At 47.2% G+C, this 23,095-nt stretch overlaps 1 protein-coding gene across 16 annotated transcripts in view; it reads left to right on the forward strand.

Moving 5' to 3' along the window:
- Nucleotides 1-23,095, forward strand: part of LOC26536134 (protein CEPU-1) — a 427,226-nt gene that overhangs the window by 236,934 nt on the left and 167,197 nt on the right. Inside the window, exon 6 of one of the 16 annotated variants that reach the window (XM_039370849.1) lies at nucleotides 18,932-19,029. The exons of the other annotated variants lie outside the window; for them this stretch is intronic. Within the exon in view, the coding sequence (XP_039226783.1) occupies nucleotides 18,932-19,014 (83 nt within the window). The 3' untranslated portion in view covers nucleotides 19,015-19,029. Of the gene's footprint in view, nucleotides 1-18,931; nucleotides 19,030-23,095 lie in introns of those variants that run through there. 16 annotated transcript variants of the gene reach the window in all.

A 23,095-nucleotide genomic window follows, 5' to 3' on the forward strand; every position in this document is an offset into this window, starting at 1 on the left:
TATTTATTGACCAAGATTTTCCATTAAGAAAACATCGGTGCCATTTCTGTAAATGGTTACAATATTGTTAATGACCACTGTGAGGAGTCTTAAAACTCCCCACAAATCCGGGTGTAGGAGATCGGCATAGCAACAGCGAAGACGGCTGGAATGCGAGAGGAGCCAAGGGCGGTCAGGTCGAACGGTAAATAATGGACCTTGGACCCCGGCAAAGCGGAGAGACCGTGAATTAACGGTACCGCGCTGGACCTTGGACTCGAACCCGCCAAGGGCGTAGAGGTCATACGGTAACGGTGCGGACTTTGGACAGGCACAAAGAGGACGCACCGTGAACTAACGGGACATGTTTGGACCTTGTACCCGAGCGAGCCGTGTGCGAAACGGGAAATAACGGGATTCCCGCAGCCGATATAAGGGACGGCGCCGGCGCAGCTCGGGACAGTCAAGAAGAAGTACGCGAGGGCCTTACAGCCAGACAGTCAAGAAGAAGTACGCGAGGGCCTTACAGCCATACGGAAAGCGAAGAAGTACGCGAAGAGTCGATACCGAGTGACAGTGAAACGACGGGAAATCAAGTGCGTCAAGCGGGCATCCAGAGTGGATCGCCGCACGTGAAGATCAGCGAAGGACGAGCGAACACAAGGACCTAGCGTGGTCAGAAAGGGACAGTGGAGTCAGTGGTCGCAACGGTGGTTCGGAGGGAAGCGCTAGCTTAACTCGTGGACGATACACCCTGCCCCATAACATCCTAAGCCCCGGTCGAGCCCGCAGGCTATCCTTCGGCGAGGACCTAGCGTAGTCAGAAAGGGACGGTGGAGTCAGTGGTCGCAACGGTGGTTCGGAGGGGAGCGCTAGCTTAACTCGTGGACGATACACCCTGCCCCATAACATCCTAAGCCCCAGGCGAGCCGGTACGGATCCCCGTCGGCAGCGACGCAGGCGTACGACGGAAGGACGACGAGGGAGCAACGACGTGCACCCAGCGGCGAGGATCACCGAATCCTGGTCAACAAGTGACGATAAATAAAAGTGGTTAAATCTGAGAATCTGTCTTCTTCTTGGTCGGGCAATCACACAAATCATAAATTTGGTGGGACGAACAAACAAAATCTCTGAGCTAGCCGTTGCATTTAGTAGCGAGCCGAAATAAGAAAAACAGTTCGTTACATCTGGCGCCCAACCGTGATTGTCCTGATCAAAAAGAACAGAGGAGAAGATGGGGAAATCGTGGCTATACAGCCTGAAGAGGGATGACTTTCCCGCAATAGCAAGCGCCCTAGGCATTAAGCTCGAAGGGTTGGTCGAGGATATGCGGAGGACGCTGTCCGAATTTATCCAGCAGACCACAGACGAGCCCGAAACAGTCGCCATACTCGAGGCGTTGGAGAGGGAGTACGCAAGAAGACCGGCCCCGGAGATCAAAGTCACCGGTGTGGAAGGCCTGGTGGGGAGCCTCGATGTCCACAGCATGATGGAGGCCAGCGGGAGCAGACCCGAAAGGCAGGAAACCGGGAGTGAACGGCGGGAAAGCAGCCGCGAGAGAAGGGAGAGGCGGGAGCCCAGCCGCGATCGGCGAGACATCGCAAGGGTAGCCCCTCCGGATAAGGCAAAGGTGGCGAAACAGGTGCGGGAGTGGAGCTTCCGGTACGACGGCCACGACAAGCCATTGGAGTTCCTGGAACAGGTGGAGTGGTCAGCAATGACGTACGGCCTGGATATCATCCAGATCCCACGAGCGATGCCGGAACTGCTGAAGGGCAGGGCCCTAAAGTGGTTCATCGCCAACAACAGGTTCTGGGAGACATGGGCAGAGTTCATCCATAGCTTCCAGGAATTCTTCCTGCCCAGAGGCTTCATGACGAAGTTGGCAGACCAGGTCAGGCAGAGGAAGCAGCGGCATGGCGAATGCTTCAAAGATTACATGGTGAACATGCAGACCCTAATGCGGCCCTTGGGGATGTCCCACAAAGAGATCCTGGAGAGGATAAGGGAGAATAGCACTCCGGCTCTACGGATGTTTGTCCGCCCGACGAATTCGAGGAACTGGACTCCCAGAGGGAGCGGTTCGAATCAGAGCGGACCCAAAGAGCCCGCCACCAGCGGGATTTCCAAAGAGGGGAACAGCACACGGTGTGCAGAAGGTGCCAAGAGGAGCCCACAGGACCGTCGAGGCACGAGACGAACGGGCGAGGACCAGACCCGGCGCGGCGGGGGTTTGTGCTAAACCCAGCGCAAGCCTGCCATAGGTGCGGAAGCCAGGAGCACTGGATGCGGGAGTGTCGGAACCGACCGATCACATTTTGCTGGTCGTGCGGGCGAATCGGCCGGAAGACCGCAGAATGCTGCCCAAGATCGGGAAACGCCACGCGACCCCAGCCTCAGAGGGGCAACCAGGGTTCGCAAGGTGCTGCCCCTCAAAATTAATGGGCAAGCTGAAGGCGGAAGAAAGGCAACTGTCCGCCACAGTGCTCATAAACGGAATGGAAGTTAAGGCCACGATGGACACCGGAGCCACAGCAAGCTTTATTAGCGAAGAGTTGGCGGACAGGTTGCGGGCAGTGGGAGAGGTCGTAGCCACGAGAAGAGAGGTGCGGATGGCTGATGGACGGTTCGAGGAGGTCACATCGCTGCTCGAAGTAGACGTAGGACTGGGAGAGAGGACCGTAAGAATGCAACTGCTAATCCTCCACAACATCATCGACGCGCTAGTACTGGGATGGGATTTCCTAACGAAAGTTGGAGCCAGGATAGCATGCGCGGGTCTGAGCGCAACGATACCGGCGGGACAGCTGGTGCGAAGCAATGCACGCGAGAAGCTGTCAGTGGCAGTAGTGGAAAGGATGACCGACTTTGCGGAGGAAGATATAGACGGCTTCCTGAAGGCAGAGCTAGCAGATTTGGGAAGAGTCCAAGGGACGTCAACGGTGGCGGTGCACAGAATCACGATGAAAGACGATCAACCGGTCAAACAGCGCTACTACCCGAAGAACCCGAAGATGCAGGTGGAGATCAACGCCAAGGTCGACGAGTTGCTACAAAAGGGGTGCATCGAGCCGTCTAGGAGCCCGTACAGCTCTCCCATAGTGATGGTGAAAAAGAAGACGGGTCAGTGGCGCTTGTGTGTGGATTTCCGCCAAATAAACGCAAAGTCCGTGAAGGATGCGTACCCGATGCCAATGATCAACTACATTCTGGATCAACTAAGGGAGGCGAAATACATAAGCAGTCTGGATTTGAAGGACGGGTACTGGCAGATTCCGTTGGCAGCAGCAAGTCGGCAAAGGGCCTGTTCCAATGGAAAGTAATGCCGTTCGGACTGCACTCCGCATCGGCAACGTTCCAGCGGGCGTTGGACCAGGTGATAGGACCAGAGATGATGCCACACGCATTTGCGTACCAGGACGACATAATTGTGATCGGACGGACACTACAAGAGCACAAGCGTAACCTGAAGGAGGTGTTCCGGAGGCTGAGGGCGGCAAACCTGAAAGTTAACGCAGATAAGTGCAAGTTCTTTCGAAAGGAGCTACAATACCTGGGCCACCGGGTGACGGATCAGGGCATCGGAACGGATCCGGAGAAGGTAGCGGCAATAGCTCAGCTAAAGCCCCCGGGAAACGTTAAGGAACTGCGACAGTATCTAGGAGTGGCGTCGTGGTACAGACATTTTGTACCGAATTTTGCAACGTTGGTACAACCACTGAACGCACTCCTAAAGAAACAAGCAAAATGGGAATGGACTGACGCCCACCAAGAAGCATTCGAGGCCGTCAAAACTAGGTTGGTCGCCGACCCGATCCTGGCATGCCCCGACTTCACACGGACGTTCGTGCTACAGACGGACGCCAGCGACTACGGGCTGGGCGCTATCCTCACACAGCACTCCGAGCAAGGCGAGCGGGTGATATCCTACTCCAGCAGATCGCTGAACGGAGCGGAGAAAAATTATTCTGCAACAGAGAAGGAATGTTTAGCAATAGTGTGGGCTGTCAGGAAATTAAGACCATACCTGGAGGGCTACCATTTCAAAGTGATAACGGATCACATGGCCCTGAAGTGGCTGAACAGCATCGAGAGTCCGTCCGGAAGGATCGCGAGATGGGCATTGGAGCTCCAACAATACGACTTCGAGATTTCGTACAGAAAGGGCCAGCTGAACATCGTCGCGGACGCCCTATCGAGGCAGCCGCTGCAGGAAACGAGCCGCAGGATAACGGAAGAAGGGCAACCGGACGAACAGCAGGAGTGCAAGTGGATAGATGGGATGCGGAGGAAAATGAAGCAGGAGCCCCAAAAGTACCCGGACTACCTGGAAGAGGCCGGCCAATTGTATAGGCACATTCCGCACCGGGCAGGACACGAGGATGTGGTGTCATGGAAGCTGTGTGTACCAACCAGGGAGAGACAGCGCGTCATGGCCGAGAACCACGACATGCCGACGGCGGGACACCTGGGAAGTCGGAAGACTATGGCGAGGGTGGCAGCCAGGTACCACTAGCCAGGAATGCACCGAGACGTCAGGAAATACGTAAGGAACTGCGAGAGCTGCATGAAATACAAGCCCAACCAACTGCAAGCAGCCGGGAAAATGCTGACACAGGTGCCGGAAGAACCGTGGGCCACCGTATGTGCGGACTTTGTGGGCCCATTGCCGAGGTCAAAGCACGGCAATTCGATGCTGCTGGTCCTGGTGGACAGGTTCTCCAAGTGGACCGAGATCGTTCCGATGCGTAGGGCGACCACCGAGAAGCTACGAAAGGCCGTGCGAGAGCGGATAGTGGCCAGGTACGGAGTGCCAAAGGTCATGATCACGGACAACGGAGTCCAGTTCACGAGCAGGGCATTCAAGAGGTTTTTGGAGGAGCTGGGTGTAAAACACCAGCTCACGGCTCCATACACTCCACAAGAAAACCCGACCGAAAGGGCCAACAGGACCGTGAAGACGATGATCGCGCAGTTCACGGGGGCCGATCAGAGGACATGGGACGAGAACTGGCCAGAGCTGCAGTTGGCGGTGAACACGAGCGTGGCAGAAACCACTGGATACTCCCCGGCATTTATAACGCAGGGAAGAGAACCGAGGCTGCCGAATGCGTTGTTCGACGAACAGACGGCCGGAACGGGCAGATGTCCACAGACGCCGGCGGAAAACGCGGGAAAACTGAAGGAGATCTTCGAACTGGTGCGGAGGAACATGGAAAAGGCAGCGCAGGATCAGGCGCGCCACTATAATCTCCGGAGGAGGCCGTGGAAACCCAAGGTGGGCGAAACTGTGTGGGCCAAGGAGCACCACCTATCAAAAGCAGCTGAGGGCTTCGCGGCAAAACTGGCACCGAAGTTCGACGGGCCGTTCAAAATAAAGAAATTCACGTCGCCGGTGATTTGTATTTTGGAACACGCCACAACGAAGAAGACAAAAACGGCTCATATTAGCGATTTGAAGCCGGGAAGCGCGGGCGCCGGCGGGCCAGAGGACAACGAGAGCGACACACCACAATAAAACCCTTTCGCGAAGAAGGGGGAAGACGATACAGGGTATCGAGAAGTCGGAAGTCGCAGTTAATCACTCACACACACACACACACACAAAAGGCCCGTTGGAGCGCGAGAGCGGGACAGGGAGGGTACACAGCCGGAAAACCGTTAACGGCTAACGCACACAATTGCGAATTCCGGCAGGTGCACGGAGGAGAATCCCGTTACCGGTACAGGCCCCGCGGAATAACGGCGGAAAGGAATAAATCGAAAACCGAGGTTTCGTCGCGGCGGAAAAAGCTAGAGGCTTTCTTTTGAAATCAAGTCGGCACGAGATGAGCAGCTACGTAGAGAACAACCGGGAGGTGAGGGTGACCGGCACCGGGGAACAGCCCGGAGCGATATGGAGGGCGGACTCCGAGTCCTACCTCCAGCTTCTGGCGTCACCCTTGGTGTCGCGATCCCCATCCCCGGTCCAGGAGGACACGGAGGAGGTGCCCGACACGGAGCTGTCGGAGGACGAGGCGATGGAGGCGATCCACGAAGAACCCGTGGATTACGTGTCCCTCTCCTCAGAGAGCGAGGAGGACGACGGGGGTGAGACCGTCACCCCGGTGGTATCCTCGGAGGAGGACGAAGGAGGCCGGAGAGCGAAGGCGAGGATGGCCTACCGCAGCGTGCGGCGGGCGACACAGGTCGGATTCGGCTGGGAGAGGCGATGCCGTCGAAGGACCCGCGGGAGGTGCGCGAGTTCGCGGAGGCACGGATCGCCACGCTGCGGCGGTTCGAGCGGATGGTGGTGGAGCGGAAGGCAGCCGCCGCCAAGGCCGCGTGGGAAAAACGCCTGTCGGAGTGGCAAGAGGAGGAGGAGGCATTGTGGGTGCCCCACGCACCGTCGTTGCCACCACGGCAGCCGCCGTTGCCACCGACACCACCGCCGCCGTCACAGCCGCCACCGCCACCAACAACGCAGCAGCAGCAGGAGCAGCCGCAGCCGCCGACGCCGGAGCCGCAGCACCCGGAGATGCCGCAGCCACCGACGCCGCAGCCACAGCCGCAGCTGCCGCCACCGGCGCAGTCACAGCCGCCGACGCAGCAGCAGCCGCAGCCGCCGACACCGGAGCCGCAGCACCCGGGGATGCCGCAGCCACCGACGCCGCAACCGCAGCCGCCGACGCCGCCACCGGCGCAGCCGCAGCCACCACCGCCACCACGCACGCCAACACCGCCGCCAGCACCACCAACGCCGCCGCCGCCGCGCACGCCGACGCCGCCACCCCAGGATGAGGAGGGGCCCCGGTGCGAGCGGCAGCAGTCCTGGGAAGTGGACCAGGCGCACGTCGCGCAAACGCTGCGCACGATCGGCCTGGGCGGCCGCCGGTGGCACCAGCAAACGGTGACCTGGACGTGGCCCGCACCGCCGGAGGACACGCCGGAGGCCCGCGTGTGGGAGGAGGTGGGCGCGGTCGGATGGAGGCCGGTGGAGAAGCGAGCGCGCGACCCGCAAGTTCGCGCACGGATAGAGGTCGAAGACGCGGGAGAGAACCCGGAGAAGGGTCCGTGGGTGTGGCCCATACCACCACCACCGAAGCTCGCGCGGCAGGAGTCGTGCCCCGAGGCAAGACCGCCACCGCAGCGACCATGCCTCCGCAGGCAGCAGTCGCTGGGCGGGAAGCCATGGAAGGAGCTCGAGCGCGCGGAGTGGCCACCCAGAGTGGTCGAGGAGGCCGAGGCCCAGGCGAGAAGAAGCCACAAGGACCGCTGGGCCAAGCTGATCGCGCTGGACGGCCAGCGGTTCCGGCTGAAGGTGCGTCGCGGCGGGGCCATTCAGGTGTACGTACCCCAATAAATGAAGTTGAAAAGCGAAAACGACATTGTGAGAGTTGTGGGTCAGGGGAGGGTAAGGGCACTTTGTTGCTCACAGTAAAAAAAATAGGTGCGAGTCATCTTCAGCAGCCAACAGGCACGCGGGCCAGCGAGCGGACGCGGGGCCAGGCACGCGGGCCAGCAATCGGACGCGGGGCCAGGCACGCGGGCCGGCAAATCGACGCGAGGCTGCCGCAGGCGCGGAGACGGAAGAGGAGGCCTCCAGGGCGCTTGAGGACCAGGGGCAGCCGCCCGGAGCATGTAGGGGCATTTCATCCGAGATCCCTGAAGAAGGGCCTCCAGGGTGCCCGTGTCCAGGGCCGGCAACCCTGGAGCATTAAGGGGCTTCATGGCATGTCCGAGAAGCTACAAAAAAGAGAGGATGTGTAAATATGGCGGTTTTCTTACAATAAATTCCGTAAACTTACCTCCATTGAGCTGTAACTCCGAAATCCACGTGTCTGGAGAAAATCGGGATGGGGGCGCTACGATAATAGCGGTCGATCGATAGTGAGATCGATAGGGAACAACAAATACTGGATTTTAATTGATTTTCAACACGCTGCCACACTATTGGCAGCAATCGGCACGACATCGGAACATCGGAACAGGAAGTGGCAACGCCGGTCGCCAATATCGATAACTCGATCGCGCAATCAGCGATGGGACAATATCGGTAGGAATCGGAGGTGGCAACGCCGGTCGCCAACATCGATAAGTCGATCATGGTGAGTATCGGTGGAGTTGCCAGAGATGCGAAGCGAGGAAGAGGCGGCAAGTTTAAATGCGGAGCTGGTGACGAGAAGCGGATGGCAACAGATACAGGAGGCTGGAGAAGGGCGCAAAGATCAAGATGCCGAGTCGAGACGTCGAACGACAGGGTCTACTAGGCTGAGGCTGCCGGGCTGAGATCAAGGAGGCGCAGGTCGACGTGAGGACAATGGAACGGTGAGGATCAAGATGCCACGTCGAGATGCTCGAATACGCTGAGACGTAAGGCTGCGATCAGGAAGGCGCAAGGAGGTTCAAGATGCCAAGTCAAGACGCTGAACGACGGGGTCTAATAAGCTGCGACTGCCAGGCTGAGAACAAAGGGCGCAGGGTCGACGAGAGGTGATTGAGGAAGTTGCCCATGCAAGGAGACACCGAAGCAGAGGACCGCCGGAAGCAGCATTCTTTTGAAATCTTCCGAAGAAAGGGGGAGATGTGAGGAGTCTTAAAACTCCCCACAAATCCGGGTGTAGGAGATCGGCATAGCAACAGCGAAGACGGCTGGAATGCGAGAGGAGCCAAGGGCGGTCAGGTCGAACGGTAAATAATGGACCTTGGACCCCGGCAAAGCGGAGAGACCGTGAATTAACGGTACCGCGCTGGACCTTGGACTCGAACCCGCCAAGGGCGTAGAGGTCATACGGTAACGGTGCGGACTTTGGACAGGCACAAAGAGGACGCACCGTGAACTAACGGGACATGTTTGGACCTTGTACCCGAGCGAGCCGTGTGCAAAACGGGAAATAACGGGATTCCCGCAGCCGATATAAGGGACGGCGCCGGCGCAGCTCGGGACAGTCAAGAAGAAGTACGCGAGGGCCTTACAGCCAGACAGTCAAGAAGAAGTACGCGAGGGCCTTACAGCCATACGGAAAGCGAAGAAGTACGCGAAGAGTCGATACCGAGTGACAGTGAAACGACGGGAACACAAGTGCGTCAAGCGGGCATCCAGAGTGGATAGCCGCACGTGAAGATCAGCGAAGGACGAGCGAACACAAGGACCTAGCGTGGTCAGAAAGGGACAGTGGAGTCAGTGGTCGCAACGGTGGTTCGGAGGGAAGCGCTAGCTTAACTCGTGGACGATACACCCTGCCCCATAACATCCTAAGCCCCGGTCGAGCCCGCAGGCTATCCTTCGGCGAGGACCTAGCGTAGTCAGAAAGGGACGGTGGAGTCAGTGGTCGCAACGGTGGTTCGGAGGGGAGCGCTAGCTTAACTCGTGGACGATACACCCTGCCCCATAACATCCTAAGCCCCAGGCGAGCCGGTACGGATCCCCGTCGGCAGCGACGCAGGCGTACGACGGAAGGACGACGAGGGAGCAACGACGTGCACCCAGCGGCGAGGATCACCGAATCCTGGTCAACAAGTGACGATAAATAAAAGTGGTTAAATCTGAGAATCTGTCTTCTTCTTGGTCGGGCAATCACACAAATCATAAATTTGGTGGGACGAACAAACAAAATCTCTTAGCTAGCCGTTGCATTTAGTAGCGAGCCGAAATAAGAAAAACAGTTCGTTACACCACCTAAACGGGTCATTTTTAATAACATTTACCGGTACAACCACAATAAACAACATTTCCTATACCAATATAGAAAGTAAACTTCTTGAATACATAACCACTTTACAGATTATGAAATATCCGATACATACTGTCTAATAAATCGGAACTCTTTCTAGATAATGTAAGCATTTTAAATCTCTTCATTAAAATAAGTAATACCAATTTCTAACTATCTTTTATATTATTAATTTTAATAATTTTATATCTGATTACTACACTAATAATAAAATTCAGATATTTTATATTTGTAACCAAACAAAAACGGCCAGAACTAGAAAAACCAAATAATGAGGAAGTATTTTTAACAGAATTAAATGAGCGTTTAAACGAAATTCGTAATGAAGCGGGACGCGTCATTTTAGAAGGGGGAGAGTTATCCAACCCGCAAACATAGCACTCTATCCCATTTTATAAACAAATTTTAAATTCCAATCTTTGTCTTTGCTTTTGTCCTTGTCTTTGCCAGCGCTTAGCTACCCGCTAAAATAAATAATCAAACTCTCAGAAACACAGCATCCGCTTGGAGACCATACCATGGTCAGCTTATTGAGCTTCAATCAAACTGCATCAAGCTTTTATTCTAAACATAATTGAAAGTTCAAGAAGTTTCATAAGAAAAGCTCCTGGCCGAGGTTGATTGGATCAGGAATTAGAATCGAGAGGTCAGCCTGTTTCGAGATCGGATCGAGAACGATCTAAGATAAAAACCGATAGTAGTGTCTTGTAATAATGTATAAGTTTAAAAAGTTTATCACCAATAAATTTACGTACGGCGCTCATTCCTTGTTCTCTTTGTTATCTACCTACGTTAAGCTTGGGCGCTGCATTTCGGCTGTCTGTCCCGCCAATTGTCACTTCTTCGTTTTTCGGAAAAGACTAGTTCTTTGTCGGCCCTAGCTGCCGTAAACAATTCGCAAAATAAACAGTATCGGAAAATAAACAAACTTTCTTCGGCTATTCATTACTCGCAACAGCTATTGAAGAAGCTCAATAGCTAAACATAAATTTTTAACAACAAATTTAATTTTCATATGTTAGTGACGTCTGCGCTGTGCAAGTTTTTTTTTCAAAACGTTTCCCACGTTCTCCTAACGCCCACACTTTTGAACTGTTTATTTATTCATTTCATTTTGTAATTGATTTTCCCAATTCTTTCGAAATGCCATGCTGAGAAACCCGTATCTGATGGTCGGAGAATTCGTCTATAACGTTTTGATATAAACGGGAGTTATATGCTAATCTCAATGTTTGTTTATAAAAATTGTTCCTCGTTATGACTTTTCTACCGTGAGCGTTTCTAAGTGTACCGTTACGTCAGTGTATTTGGAGCATAGTTCAGTAAGCATTATATTAAATTGCACAGGTGATTTGAGCTTACTTCGAATGTTGAGTTGCTGTTTTCTGATTGTATTCATTTGACTCGAAGTTTTACTAAATACTAGGATCTTTTACCCGTTATTCGTGGAGTATAAGATTCGTTAAAAAGTATGTAACAGGCAAAAGGAAGCGTTTCCGACCATATAAAGTATATATATTCTTGGACAGGATCAATGGCCGAGTCGATGTGGCCATGTCCGTCTGTCTGTCCGTCCGTATGAACGTCGAGATCTCAGGAACTATAAAAGCTAGAAAGTCGAGATTAAGCATACAGACTCCAGAGACATAGGCGCAGCGCAAATTTGTTTCATTCATGCTGCCACGCCCACTCTAAGGCCCACAAACCGCCCAAAACTGCCTCGCCCACGCTTTTGAAAAATGTTTCGATATTTTTTACATTTTTCTTAGTCTTCTTATTATACCCGTTACTCGTAGAGTAAAAGGGTATACTAGATTCGTTGAAAAGTATGTAGCAGGCAGAAGGAAGCGTTTCCGACCATATAAAGTATATATATTCTTGGACAGGATAAATAGCCGAGTCGATCTGGCCATGTCCGTCTGTCCGTCCGTCTGTCCGTCCGTATGAACGTCAAGATCTCAGGAACTACAAAAACTAGAAAGTTGAGATTAAGCATACAGACTCCAGAGACATAGAAGCATCGCAAGTTTGTCGATTCATTTTGCCACGCCCACTCTAACGCCCACAAACCGCCAAAACTGCCACGCCCACACTTTTGAAAAATGTTTTAATATTTTTTCATTTTTGTATTAGTCTTCTAAATTTCTTTTGATTTGCAAAAAAACTTTTTGCTACGCCCACTCTAACGCCCACAAACCGCCCAAAGCTGCCACGCCCACACTTTTGAGAAATGTTTTGATATTTTTTCATTTTTGTATTAGTCTTGTAAGTTTCTATCGATTCGCAATAAAACTTTTTGCCACGCCCACAAACCGCGCAAAGCTGCCACGCCCACACTTTTGAAAAATGTTTTAATATTTTTTAATTTTTTTATTGGTCTTATAAATTTCTATCGATTTGTCAAAAAACTTTTTGCCACGCCCACTCTACCGCCCAAAGCCGACACGATGACGGTCGGTGGACAATGAGTTGGTCGAGCTCTCCACAGGGAAAGATTTGTGCTTGTTGTTGATAGTTTCTATATGTATCGACGTTTGGCAAGCTCCTCTACTTGTTCCAGGGCTTTGGTTAGCTTTTTTTGTGGCATCTCTTAGTCTCGGTTTAGTTGATGGGAATCTGTAAGCTTGCTATTCACGGACTAAGCGTCGCTTTACATGGACTAAATGCTCGATGTCTTTATTTGCCCTTTTTTAAATAGGTGTCTTTTGAGTAAGTTTGGGGAGTAGAAAATTGGGCTGCTGCAAGAAGAATGGATTCCAGTGTTGTGGTTGATTTGTCAATGTCAGATTCACGGCGGCTTTTGGGTTCACGAGGTGCGATCCCCAATGTGTGTGCTTAGCGTTGTAGTCTCCTGCAGCTAGAAAATGGTCTCCAAGTGATTTGAAAAAAGTAAGAAATTGATCTTCCCTTATTTTAAATAGGGGGGACTATATACGGTGGCTAGGGTATGGTAGTTATTGCCCTCCATCTGTATATTTATAGATGTGGTCTGCAGATAATTCAGAAAACCCATTTTGATAGTAATGCCTCATGCTACTCCTTTCATGGATCCCTGTCCCTCCATGGGCATTACCATCGGGTTCGGATTAGTACCGTAAAAAAGTAAGCCATTTATTTAAAAGTTGTTTTTGTTTGTAAGGTGTGTTTTCGAGATAAGCATTACGTCGATGTGTTTTTCGTAAAAGAATTTAGTTAGTTCAAGTTTACTTTGTGAAACACCATTAGCGGTCCACATAGCTATACGTAGGGAAGACATTATTTATTTAGACTGTTGTGATAGATGCATTTGTATCAGGAGATTTTGGTTCCGCATAATATCTTGCATGGTGATTCTAATAAACGACATAAACTCCAAATTGCTTTTTAGCAGGGTGTACATGGCTTATGTTTTCGTTTCATTTTGTTCTAAGGGCTGATGATTTTGGTTCCTGCCAGACTCAATGTACGTTGCTAGAGGTGTTCGGTTTCTTGTTCAAGCAGTTCCTGAAGCTCTGGGTAATAAGCTTTCTGAGTTTGTGTTTGATGGTGCGAATGTGGGCATTCCTTGTTGGGCCCTTAATGTAGTGGTTTGTAGGTGGAGACGACTCTTCAGCATCTTGGAAATTGGGCGGCACTGTAGTTGGCTGTGTGATTGCAACCACAGTTTCCGCCCCTTTTCTCCCTGGGTATGTTCTTGATTGCTGGGCAGTGTTCAGACGCGTAAAGATCTTCACAAGATCTTCACAGTGCGCAGTGTACAGTAAGATCGGGTGTGGCTGTATTCTTGACAGTTAAACATTGCACAGCAGTCATGCGGAAGTTAATTAGAAAAGTAAAATTAAAACGAATTTTAATTTGAATTCAAAAACTTAACAAATATCATCTAACAAATCAAATGTCGACGAAAAGAATTGAGATTTATCTTTTTTTGGTAGTTTTCTTTGACCTGTTATAAAGGAGTCAGAACGCAAAAGAAGGTTGTTCATCAAATCGGTATTTGTTAATATGCGAGACATTTTTCGAGGATGCTAAAGCCGGTACTTCTTTATTTCCTTATTGTTGGACTCGGCAGCTTCTTCTGAAAGCTCTCCAATTGACAGCAACGCATGATCTATCACCTTCGCACCGTGAATTAAAATTTTATGTACTGTTGCTGGACGATAATACCATGAATATTTTGTTACTAGCCGTTCAGCAGTATTCAAAGCATAGCTTTCGAATTTTTGAATATTAATAGAATATCCTGATGCTAAAGCGTGCAATATTGTTGCGCATCGGGTTATGACTTCTTCATCAATGCCTGTAATCTCAGATGCCAAGCTGGGGTTTCCAAAAAATTTTCTAGATGTATTTCCATCGTTGGAAGATCCTTTGCCTCCGTCTCTTGGTTTATCAACAATGATTCCCATTTTGTCACGAAATTCCGCTTGGATTCGTTCTTTTCTTTGCAGTACATTGAGCTTATATTCTGCTGATCTCGCCTGCCACATTTTTATTTCCAACTTGTATGATAGGTGCATTATGTACTCAAAAAAGCGTATGTACGAATGAAGTGGCGATAAGCTGAATTCAAAATACTTTTCATCAACGTTTTTTGCTAGACATTTTTCTAATTGATTCATTTCCGTTGGTTTTGCACCGCATATAAAACATTTCATTGAGGGCGTATTGCTTAACGCGTTTCACACTTTACCATCTACCATAGTAAGTTGCAGGGTATGCTTGATGAATAATTTTTTATTGAGAACTTGAAATTCAGTTGGCACTAGCTTCTCACTTTTCTTTTTGAAGTATAGTTCTTCTTCAACGGATAGTGAGGCAGTTTCCTTTTTCAATTGAATCCTGATTGGCCTACAATAGCGAGTAGAAGATGGTCTCGGATTTTTCAATATTATTTTGGCGCTACTTTCAGCTATAAGCTGAAGTGGGACGTACGATGTTGCAAAAATACACCTATCATCGTCATTACAGTTGGAAAACTTTTGCTTGTATTCACTGTGACCAGTACTGTCATCAAAGCCCCATTGTTAAATTATCCTCCACACCATACAGACAATTTTCAATAACAGTATTTTGAAGCTGTAAAATACTTGTAGCTGTGTTGTCTAGAAGACTCTGCAGCTCCACTTCTGCATTTGTTTCACCTACTGTTATGTCATTTGGGTATCTTGACTTCTTGAGTTTGAGAATTTTCTCATAGCTAGGCAATATATTGCACGAAGCTTCATTATTCACAAACTCTCGAATTACCAAGTATTGGTGTTTGGTTATACCAGTCTCCATTAAAAGCGATAAAACCTTTTCAGTATCTGGTTCGGAAGACTTAAGGATCGGTGGAGTGTCGGATAAGGGTAACACAGAAGCTGCAGACTCATCGTGTTTTTCCAGCAGCGCTATCCGACGACGTTTCGTCCTTTTTGAGGACTCAGCAAAGTCAATTTTGGGACGTCCACGTTCCGCACTTGAAACCTTTGCTTGAAGAGGCTCAATTAACATGGTTTCACAAGTGTTCAGCCATTCGGATTGAAATTTAACAATTGAACCTTAATTGCGTTTGTATTTAACCCAAAAAGCAATAATTTTTTTGCAAATGTAATTCAAACAGTTTTCAAGAATCGTCAACTCAACTACATAGCCCTTGTTTTTAATGGTTTCTGATACCAAACGTATCACACTACGTGTTCTTTCCGCATTCGCACCCTGTTCTGCGCACCAAAGCTCTAGAATGTGCATACGCGAAGAAGTGCAGTCACAAGAATCGTCTGTAGAAAACGGTAAGAAAAGTATGGGGAAAAAAATAATAAGCAAAATTGTTCACAGAAACATAATTGACAAACACAAATGATGATTACAAAAGAAACATCACAAAAACATAGGACAAGCAGCAAAATACGGCGAAAACTTGACCTTGAAGACTGCAAGATAGCTTGAGTTTATTATTGTTTACTCGTATGTTTGCAAATATTTGCAGCTAGACTTACGATTTTTATTTCCTTAAAACATTGACAAATACGGTGATATAACTCATTAAGGGGGGATCGGGGGGCAATATATCTAAAAGTTTACTTAAACTAGGAAAATGACGTTCACATAATACACAAATATGATAAATCAATTCAATGAATTTTACAATTGGAATTTATTGAAGTAAATACCTGAAACTTTAAAATTCATTTTAAATAATTAAAATTGGACCTATTAATCGCACGTTTGATTACTTTGAAATTAACTTTTGTTGTGACGAAAAGCAATCAAAACTCCGCTGGGCTGCAAAAATGAACAGTTGTTCTCTCTTTACACTATATTTTTAGAATGTCCCGTTAGAGTTAAGACAAAACGGTTTTACCATACACATATTTGGACATTTTAGAGACAATCTGGTTACTTTTCGTAAATATTTGGAAACACTTTTTTTTTTGTTATTTTTGGCCTATGGGCGCAACCACTGTGGCAACTGGCCTCTTTTCTTCTTAATGGCGCCACCTTATCCAGCGCTGCTTCTACAGCTGTCTGGGGACGCACAGTCGCGGCGGTGGGTTTCGTACCCTGGGGCATGATATCTGTCGGGGTATCTTCGTTGGCTGCGCCTCCCGCGATGCCACCCTCTTCCTCTTGGCGCGGAAGCGTGTGGTGCGCGTGTACTGGAACATCGGTCTCTGGCCGATCATTTGATTCTTCTCCCACACGCCTTCTTTCATCTTTCTTAACTTGCCAGGTGGCGAATAACTAATTTCCAGTAACCCAGCCACCCTCTTCCTCTTGGCGCGGAAGCGTGTGGTGCGCGTGTACTGGAACATCGGTCTCTGGCCGATCATTTGATTCTTCTCCCACACGCCTTCTTTCATCTTTCTTAACTTGCCAGGTGGCGAATAACTAATTTCCAGTAACTCCTCCAATGATTATAACGACGTGCCTGATCCTTTTCCGCCTTCTCCATGCTCCTTTGCACCAGCTCGAAGGTTTTCTTAAATTTCTCCGCTATTTGTGTTTACCTTTGCGTGTCTCCGAATGCCCCGGTCCATAAAATTACCTGGGCCTTCAGCTGTTTTACTGCCGCCAACGTCCTTATGCCTTGGTCTGTTACGCAATCCCCGTACTGCAGTCCTGAAGCTCGTAGTCTTCGGGACACCTCTTTCAGGATATGCATGTGCTCCTGAAGTTCTCGTCCTATTACTATTATGTCATCCCGGTGAAGGCTTTTGGGGACGTATCATTTGGTCCGATGTCCGCTGAAAAGTTATCAATGCCGAATGCAGTCCAAGTCAATTGGCCAGACTGCGGTATGTCTGCTGTATATTGGGAATAAACCCAATACAGAATAAACCCACCATGTTTAAGTGGAAATTCATCTTGTAGGGAATTTGAGGGAAATTGTGACGTCATCTTTGGATGAACAGTTGCCGCGGCCATTCAGTGGATCTTAGGCAGTAGGGAAACAATTCACGCTCGGCACAGGGTGTATAGCGTTAGCCTATTCCACACCATGCGTTTTAGGAAACGACACCCGGATGGTAAAGATAAAGTGGAAAATTATCACATGGAATCCGTCCAATGCTCTGAAGCAAGAAGAGTAATACGCTTAGCGCTGATATATTGATCAACTATCAGCAAAAGTCACTAAGCCAGCAACGAATCCCAGCTAGTCCTTATAACTCCGAAAATTATCATTGTTCAGTTCACTACATTACCCAACTTTTTAATGCCATCACCAAAGTTACATACTTTCCCCAACGATTGAAAAAATTACCATCTTATTGATTCCAAACCGCTTAAAGATCAAAACGTTCGTTTATCGTACAGATAGAACCAGTGAATCGAATAAGAACAGAAATAAGACCCTCATTTGAAAATCAATAATTCTGTACATCAGTATTTTTATATGCGTTCCATGCTGTCGACAGATTCTGACTCTGCCCGAAGAAACACACAAGCTTCTAAAGCCCTACCTTTACAAATGGAAGTTTGTAGTCCGGTGGCACACAGCCACTTTTGCTGACCTCAAAATAGAGGTTGGAGTTCGTCAAGACCATACAAAATTCGTGCACTTCCAGTATTGCTCGGTGCCAGGCTCGTCGGATTGTCGTGGGATCTTTCTAGTCTTTCATTTTGAGTGCACTTCGTGTAATCGAAAGGTTTAACAAAATGTGGCCGTAAGCATGTGGAATACAAACGTTGTAGGTCAAGCTTTCCAAGAAATATTGGGAGTTAGGTGATATTCGCCCCTTTTCTGTACCCTTCCTACCTTGATAACAATTGAGAAATTCTTGGCGGTTATCCCTTATTTAAAATTTCATATAACAATTGGATGGCGTAGTCAATCGCGAACATAAGGTTTTCTACAATCAAACATAGCTGAGAATTCCTCTAATAAAATAACAAAAAAAAATATTTCTATTATTATTCTTTAAATCAAAAATTATTCCATACAAAATTTAAACCTACAAAAGCGAAACTCATTCTTAAATAAAAAAAAGGCATTTAACCAATCAAAATGAAAATTGTCAAACTTTACCTAACGGGATTATTCTAGGTTTTGTTCTACTCTCTTCCTTTACACTCTTACTGTGCGGTCGAGAGGGCGCTACATTAATAGCCTAAATGCGGAAACGGCTCAACTAGTTGTTTTCGACGCTCTATGTGATTTTCATTTTCGAATTTTTCATTTTCGAATGATTTATTTTAAATGTAAACGAGAAAATATGCAAGCATATAACATTCTGTTACGCGGGCAGGATTCCCCACCACTTTCGTTGAACAACTAATACTACACATTCTAAAAGAATAAGAGGTTACTTACCTAGGAACACACCTTGGCCGAAGAGTCACAGGCATACTGCAGCCAAAAAAAGCTTATCTAAATCTACACTGACTCAATAACGACTTACTCAACTTAGCCTGGACCACAAGGTAATACTATAGAATTCTGTGATATTTATCAAAAGTGTGAGCGTGGCAGTTTCGGGCGATTGGTGGGCTTTAGAGTGGGCGTGAAAAAAATTTGGAAATAAACTTGCGCTGCGTTTATGTCTTTGAAAGCTGCATGATTAATATCATCATTGTAACTTTTATATATCCTTAGATCGATGCATTTATACGGACAGACGCACCTGGCCAGTTTGACTTAAAATATATATATACTTTATATGGTGGGAAACGCTTCCTCTTAAATACTTTTGAACGAATCTAGTATAGCCTTTTAATCTACGGGTAACGGGTATAAAAATAATATAGCAAGCATTCTTCGCACCCCAACACAGCTCAGCAGTCGATTCCATCTCAGCAGATGCAGTACCAAAGTCTTCCAGCCGTTCTCGGGGATAGAGCAATCGGGGTGATATAAGAACATGTTTCACCAGGAGTTTATACAAAAAACGGAGAGCAATCGAGAGCCAGGTATGAATTATATTATGAAATGATATGCCCATACAGATCCCCGAGCTGCCATGGCGATCAAGGAGCTAGATTCTCAGATAAGCTTTTCAGATTAGAAAGTACCTATATGCTAGTGTCATTAAGACAGTGACGATGGGCATTTTTGTTGTATTCCAAAACAAATTGTGATTACATGCTGACTCAACGACTGAAGCCGTGTTGGTAACTAGGCAGATGGACACCGCTCGGTGTGCTGATTAGCAGCTGCGTACTATGGACCAGCTCTAAAAGAAAAGTGCTGCACTGGATTGGTTACTATTAATTGGTTGGGTGGGTCCTTAAGCTTAACCGACAGAGCCACTGTCGGGACGGTACAGTCTTTACAGTCTTCTTCTGCTGAGTGCGTCCAGGCAAAGCGCTTGTTGATCCGGATTGCTCAATCAGTCGCTTGCGTAGGAGACTTATCGAAATATCGCAGAGAAAGACAGGCAATTAAGAGTATTTTTGTCATGTATAGACGACGATTGAATTGATCAGTTGTGTCCCACTTAGCACGGCGCCCAAACATACTTTCGCACAGGACCAAAGGTAGGTCGCGCTTTTTACTTGTCTATCGACTTGGATATGACCCGAAATTTTTCAAGAATTTATATATTATATTGCTTATAAATCAAGAATTATATAACCCGCCGTTGTCCAATATTCAGATTAAGGAGGGACATCGGAAGAAAGCATGAAATACATTAAAAATTTAACTGCCCCCTAAGAAGCACGTGTTGGAAAGCTTCCACAAAACAGTGGCAAATGTTCCGCATCTTTGAGGGACCACCGACACCCCCTGCAAAGTTCACCACTAGGAAACAGTGACATAACGCCCGGATGAGAGTCAGATTTTGGTAGCGGTGGGTACATAAGTATTCTGCAGGTAAGAATGGTGATCCGGCCGCGCATTGAGAGGAATAGATGAAAAGCGTCGTGGGGGAAGGCTGATGGAGTACTTCGACAAGCAGCGGTGCAAGTATTAAAGCGTCCCGTGCATAAATTAGCTGTTCTGGACATGATGAGTGCATGAATGAGATCTCCTTTTTGTACTACCCTAATTCAACCCTAATTTAACTGGCGTTCTTTCATAACCTTACCAAAATAGATCGTAATCCTTGCGTATTTTTTCTTCCTACCTGATTTACTTTATTTACTAATAGATAGTAATACGGTAAACGGTATAAAAATAGAAATCTTGAGTGCCTTCGAAGCTTTCTATAAAAAACATTCTCATTATTATCCTAATTGGTCACTTCTGGTGGTCCCCAAAGACTCATATTTGAATACGATTGGTTTCTTTTCGTAGCTAATCATGTGTAGGCTATGTGTATGCCCTATACTGAAGCGGATAAAAGTGTGTCTGCCGACTGAACTATTTTCAGCATATTGGGTACTTTTAGAAAATATTTGAGTGGAAGTCTTCTATTCCGATAACTTTTTTTCTTGGTAATGTTGATGTAGTAGATTGTAAATGTTATTTTTGGGAAAGAATGAAGCAGAGTACAGGCCAATGTAGTATCTCTTAAAAGAGTTAATTAATTAAGGTGGTCGAAGAGTTTTGTAACCAACCATTACCAAATTATTCAGCTATTACCCTGGATACGTCACGAGGCCAGCCTCGGTATTCATGGCGGTAGTAGAAGGTATCTAACGTAGCTAGCTAGGCGTTTAACATCTTACTATGTCTTTTTCGAGGTTGACATTGCGAGGTTTGGGATGTTACTTAGCCTAAGTATGTGCACTGGAAAAAATAGCTGTTCTTTTAAACCGATATTTGGGTTTCTTAAAGAATAAAATGGGTGGAATGATCAAACCAAGTAATTTGTCACTAAGCTTCTGCCTTACCCTTCCTTAATATATTTTAAGATAATGTGGTAACATCGCATAAGGCAATATTAGAAATATTTTCCCAGTTATTCAAACAACATATTCTACGTCACATCTTAAACCCGGTCTATTCGCCAGGTCTCGTCGGCATTGCTTGCTGTGTGCTGAGGCTCTGTTCGAAAGCTTGTGCAAGCCTCTTCTAAAATTGTTGTTACGTCGGTATATTCGATGAAGGGGCATCCATATTGCCAGCGTAAGCTCATCGATTTTGGGTGTGAGATCTCGGTAAGCCCCTCACCTCTCCAACATAACGAGAATAAATATTAGTAGTGCCTGAAATATCTCGTACCGCTGTTCAGTCAACAGTCCTCACTGCCCCAAAAGCTGTAGCTTGATCGTAAAACGACCGGGAAATGTTTCGGCCACGTTCCCTCCCCTTCATGCGTCCGCATGCCTGATGGATCGTCGCGGGCCGCGCAATACGATCCCCTTCGGTCTAGGTTGTCCGTCAAACGTTATGTCATCGTTTTGACCTACTCCACTTCTCGCGTCATCACTCCTTCTGGAAATGTTTACCTACTTATTTTGTTGTAGTTGCAATAATAGCATAATTTTATTGAGTAATAGATTGTTGGCTAGTGCTATGTAATACAAAAAAAGAATTAAAAGGCTAGCATACAAAAATTATGATAAGTTGGCTATAATTGTTTTTAGGAGTACCGATTTCATCGCCAAACAAAGCTGCGCACGTCAACAAAAATAGTGGGCTATTCACGACCACAAACGTCGCTCTGAGGCGTCGCTTTGCAAACAAAACATAAAAAAGTAATTTTTATTTAAGACAATATCGAACACAAAAATATTTAACTACTATATAAAGACATTGCCTGGAAGAGGCTAACAATAAAATATTTGTTTTTAAATCTGACACCCTTCAGTTACCATTGTTACAATAATATACTTATATTTACTAATGGTGTAATGAGCACGAGAATATATGTATATACATATATGAATATAGAGCAAACTCGGGAGCAGGGTTCCGTCAAACTTACCCCACTGTAATCCGGAGCGATGAGATCTCGACGCTTTGGATCCTGGATGTTGCTATATATATATATATAGTGATGGAGTTATACATACATATACCTTCGTGCACCAATTAATTGTAACCGAACAATAATAAGATATACACAAACAAAGATAAAAACAAGAGAGAACGCTATAGTCGAGTTCCCCGACTATCTGATACCCGTTACTCAGCTAGTGTAAGTGCGAAGGCCAGTTTTTGGCGGTTTGTGGGCGTTAGAGTGGGCGTGGCAAAAAGTTTTTTTGCAAATCGATTGAAATTTACAAGACCAATAGAAAAATGAAAAAATATTAAAACATTTTTCAAAAGGGTGGGCGTGGCAGTTTTGGGCGGTTTGTGGGCGTGAGAGTAGGCGTGGAAAAAAGTTTTTTTGCAAATCGATAGAAATTTACAAGACCAATACAAAAATGAAAAATATCAAATTATTTTTTAAAAGTGTGGGCGTGGCAGTTTTGGGCGGTTTGTGGGCGTTAGAGTGGGTGTGGCAACATAAATCGACAAACTTGCGCTGCTTCTATGTCTCTGGAGTCTGTATGCTTAATCTCAACTTTCTAGCCCTTGTAGTTCCTGAGATCTCGACGTTCATACGGACGGACAGACGATCGGATAGACGGACATGGCCGGATTGACTAGGCTATCGATCCTGATCAAGAATATATATACTTTATATGGTCGAAAACGATTCCTTCTGCCTGTTACATACTTTTCAACGGATCTAGTATACCCTTAGTAACGGGTATAAAAATACACTACGTGAAGTATACATATATATGCATGAATAAATGAGTTGGTTTTCTTTTCTTCTGTGGCACGCTCTGGCTGCTATTCGGCTCCCAGATAACTTGGAGTAAGCACTTGTTAGGAAAGTCTACGCTGTTGCTTGTTTTCTCTGATATTCACATTAACGGCAATGCACCGGTTCACTTGTTATTTTATTTAATTGTTTTGGCGTTAGTAATTTCAATTAATCACTTTGTGGGAAACCGGATGCAATTCTGTTCAGGGTATGGTGTTGGTCCCTCCTCCGCTGAACGGATATTTTCTTGTATATTTTCACTAGCGTTGATAGATCCAGGAAGATCAGTAAAGC

The sequence above is a fragment of the Drosophila yakuba genome, chromosome 2L, assembly GCF_016746365.2.
Source record: "Drosophila yakuba strain Tai18E2 chromosome 2L, Prin_Dyak_Tai18E2_2.1, whole genome shotgun sequence".
Taxonomy (NCBI): Eukaryota; Metazoa; Arthropoda; class Insecta; order Diptera; family Drosophilidae; genus Drosophila; species Drosophila yakuba.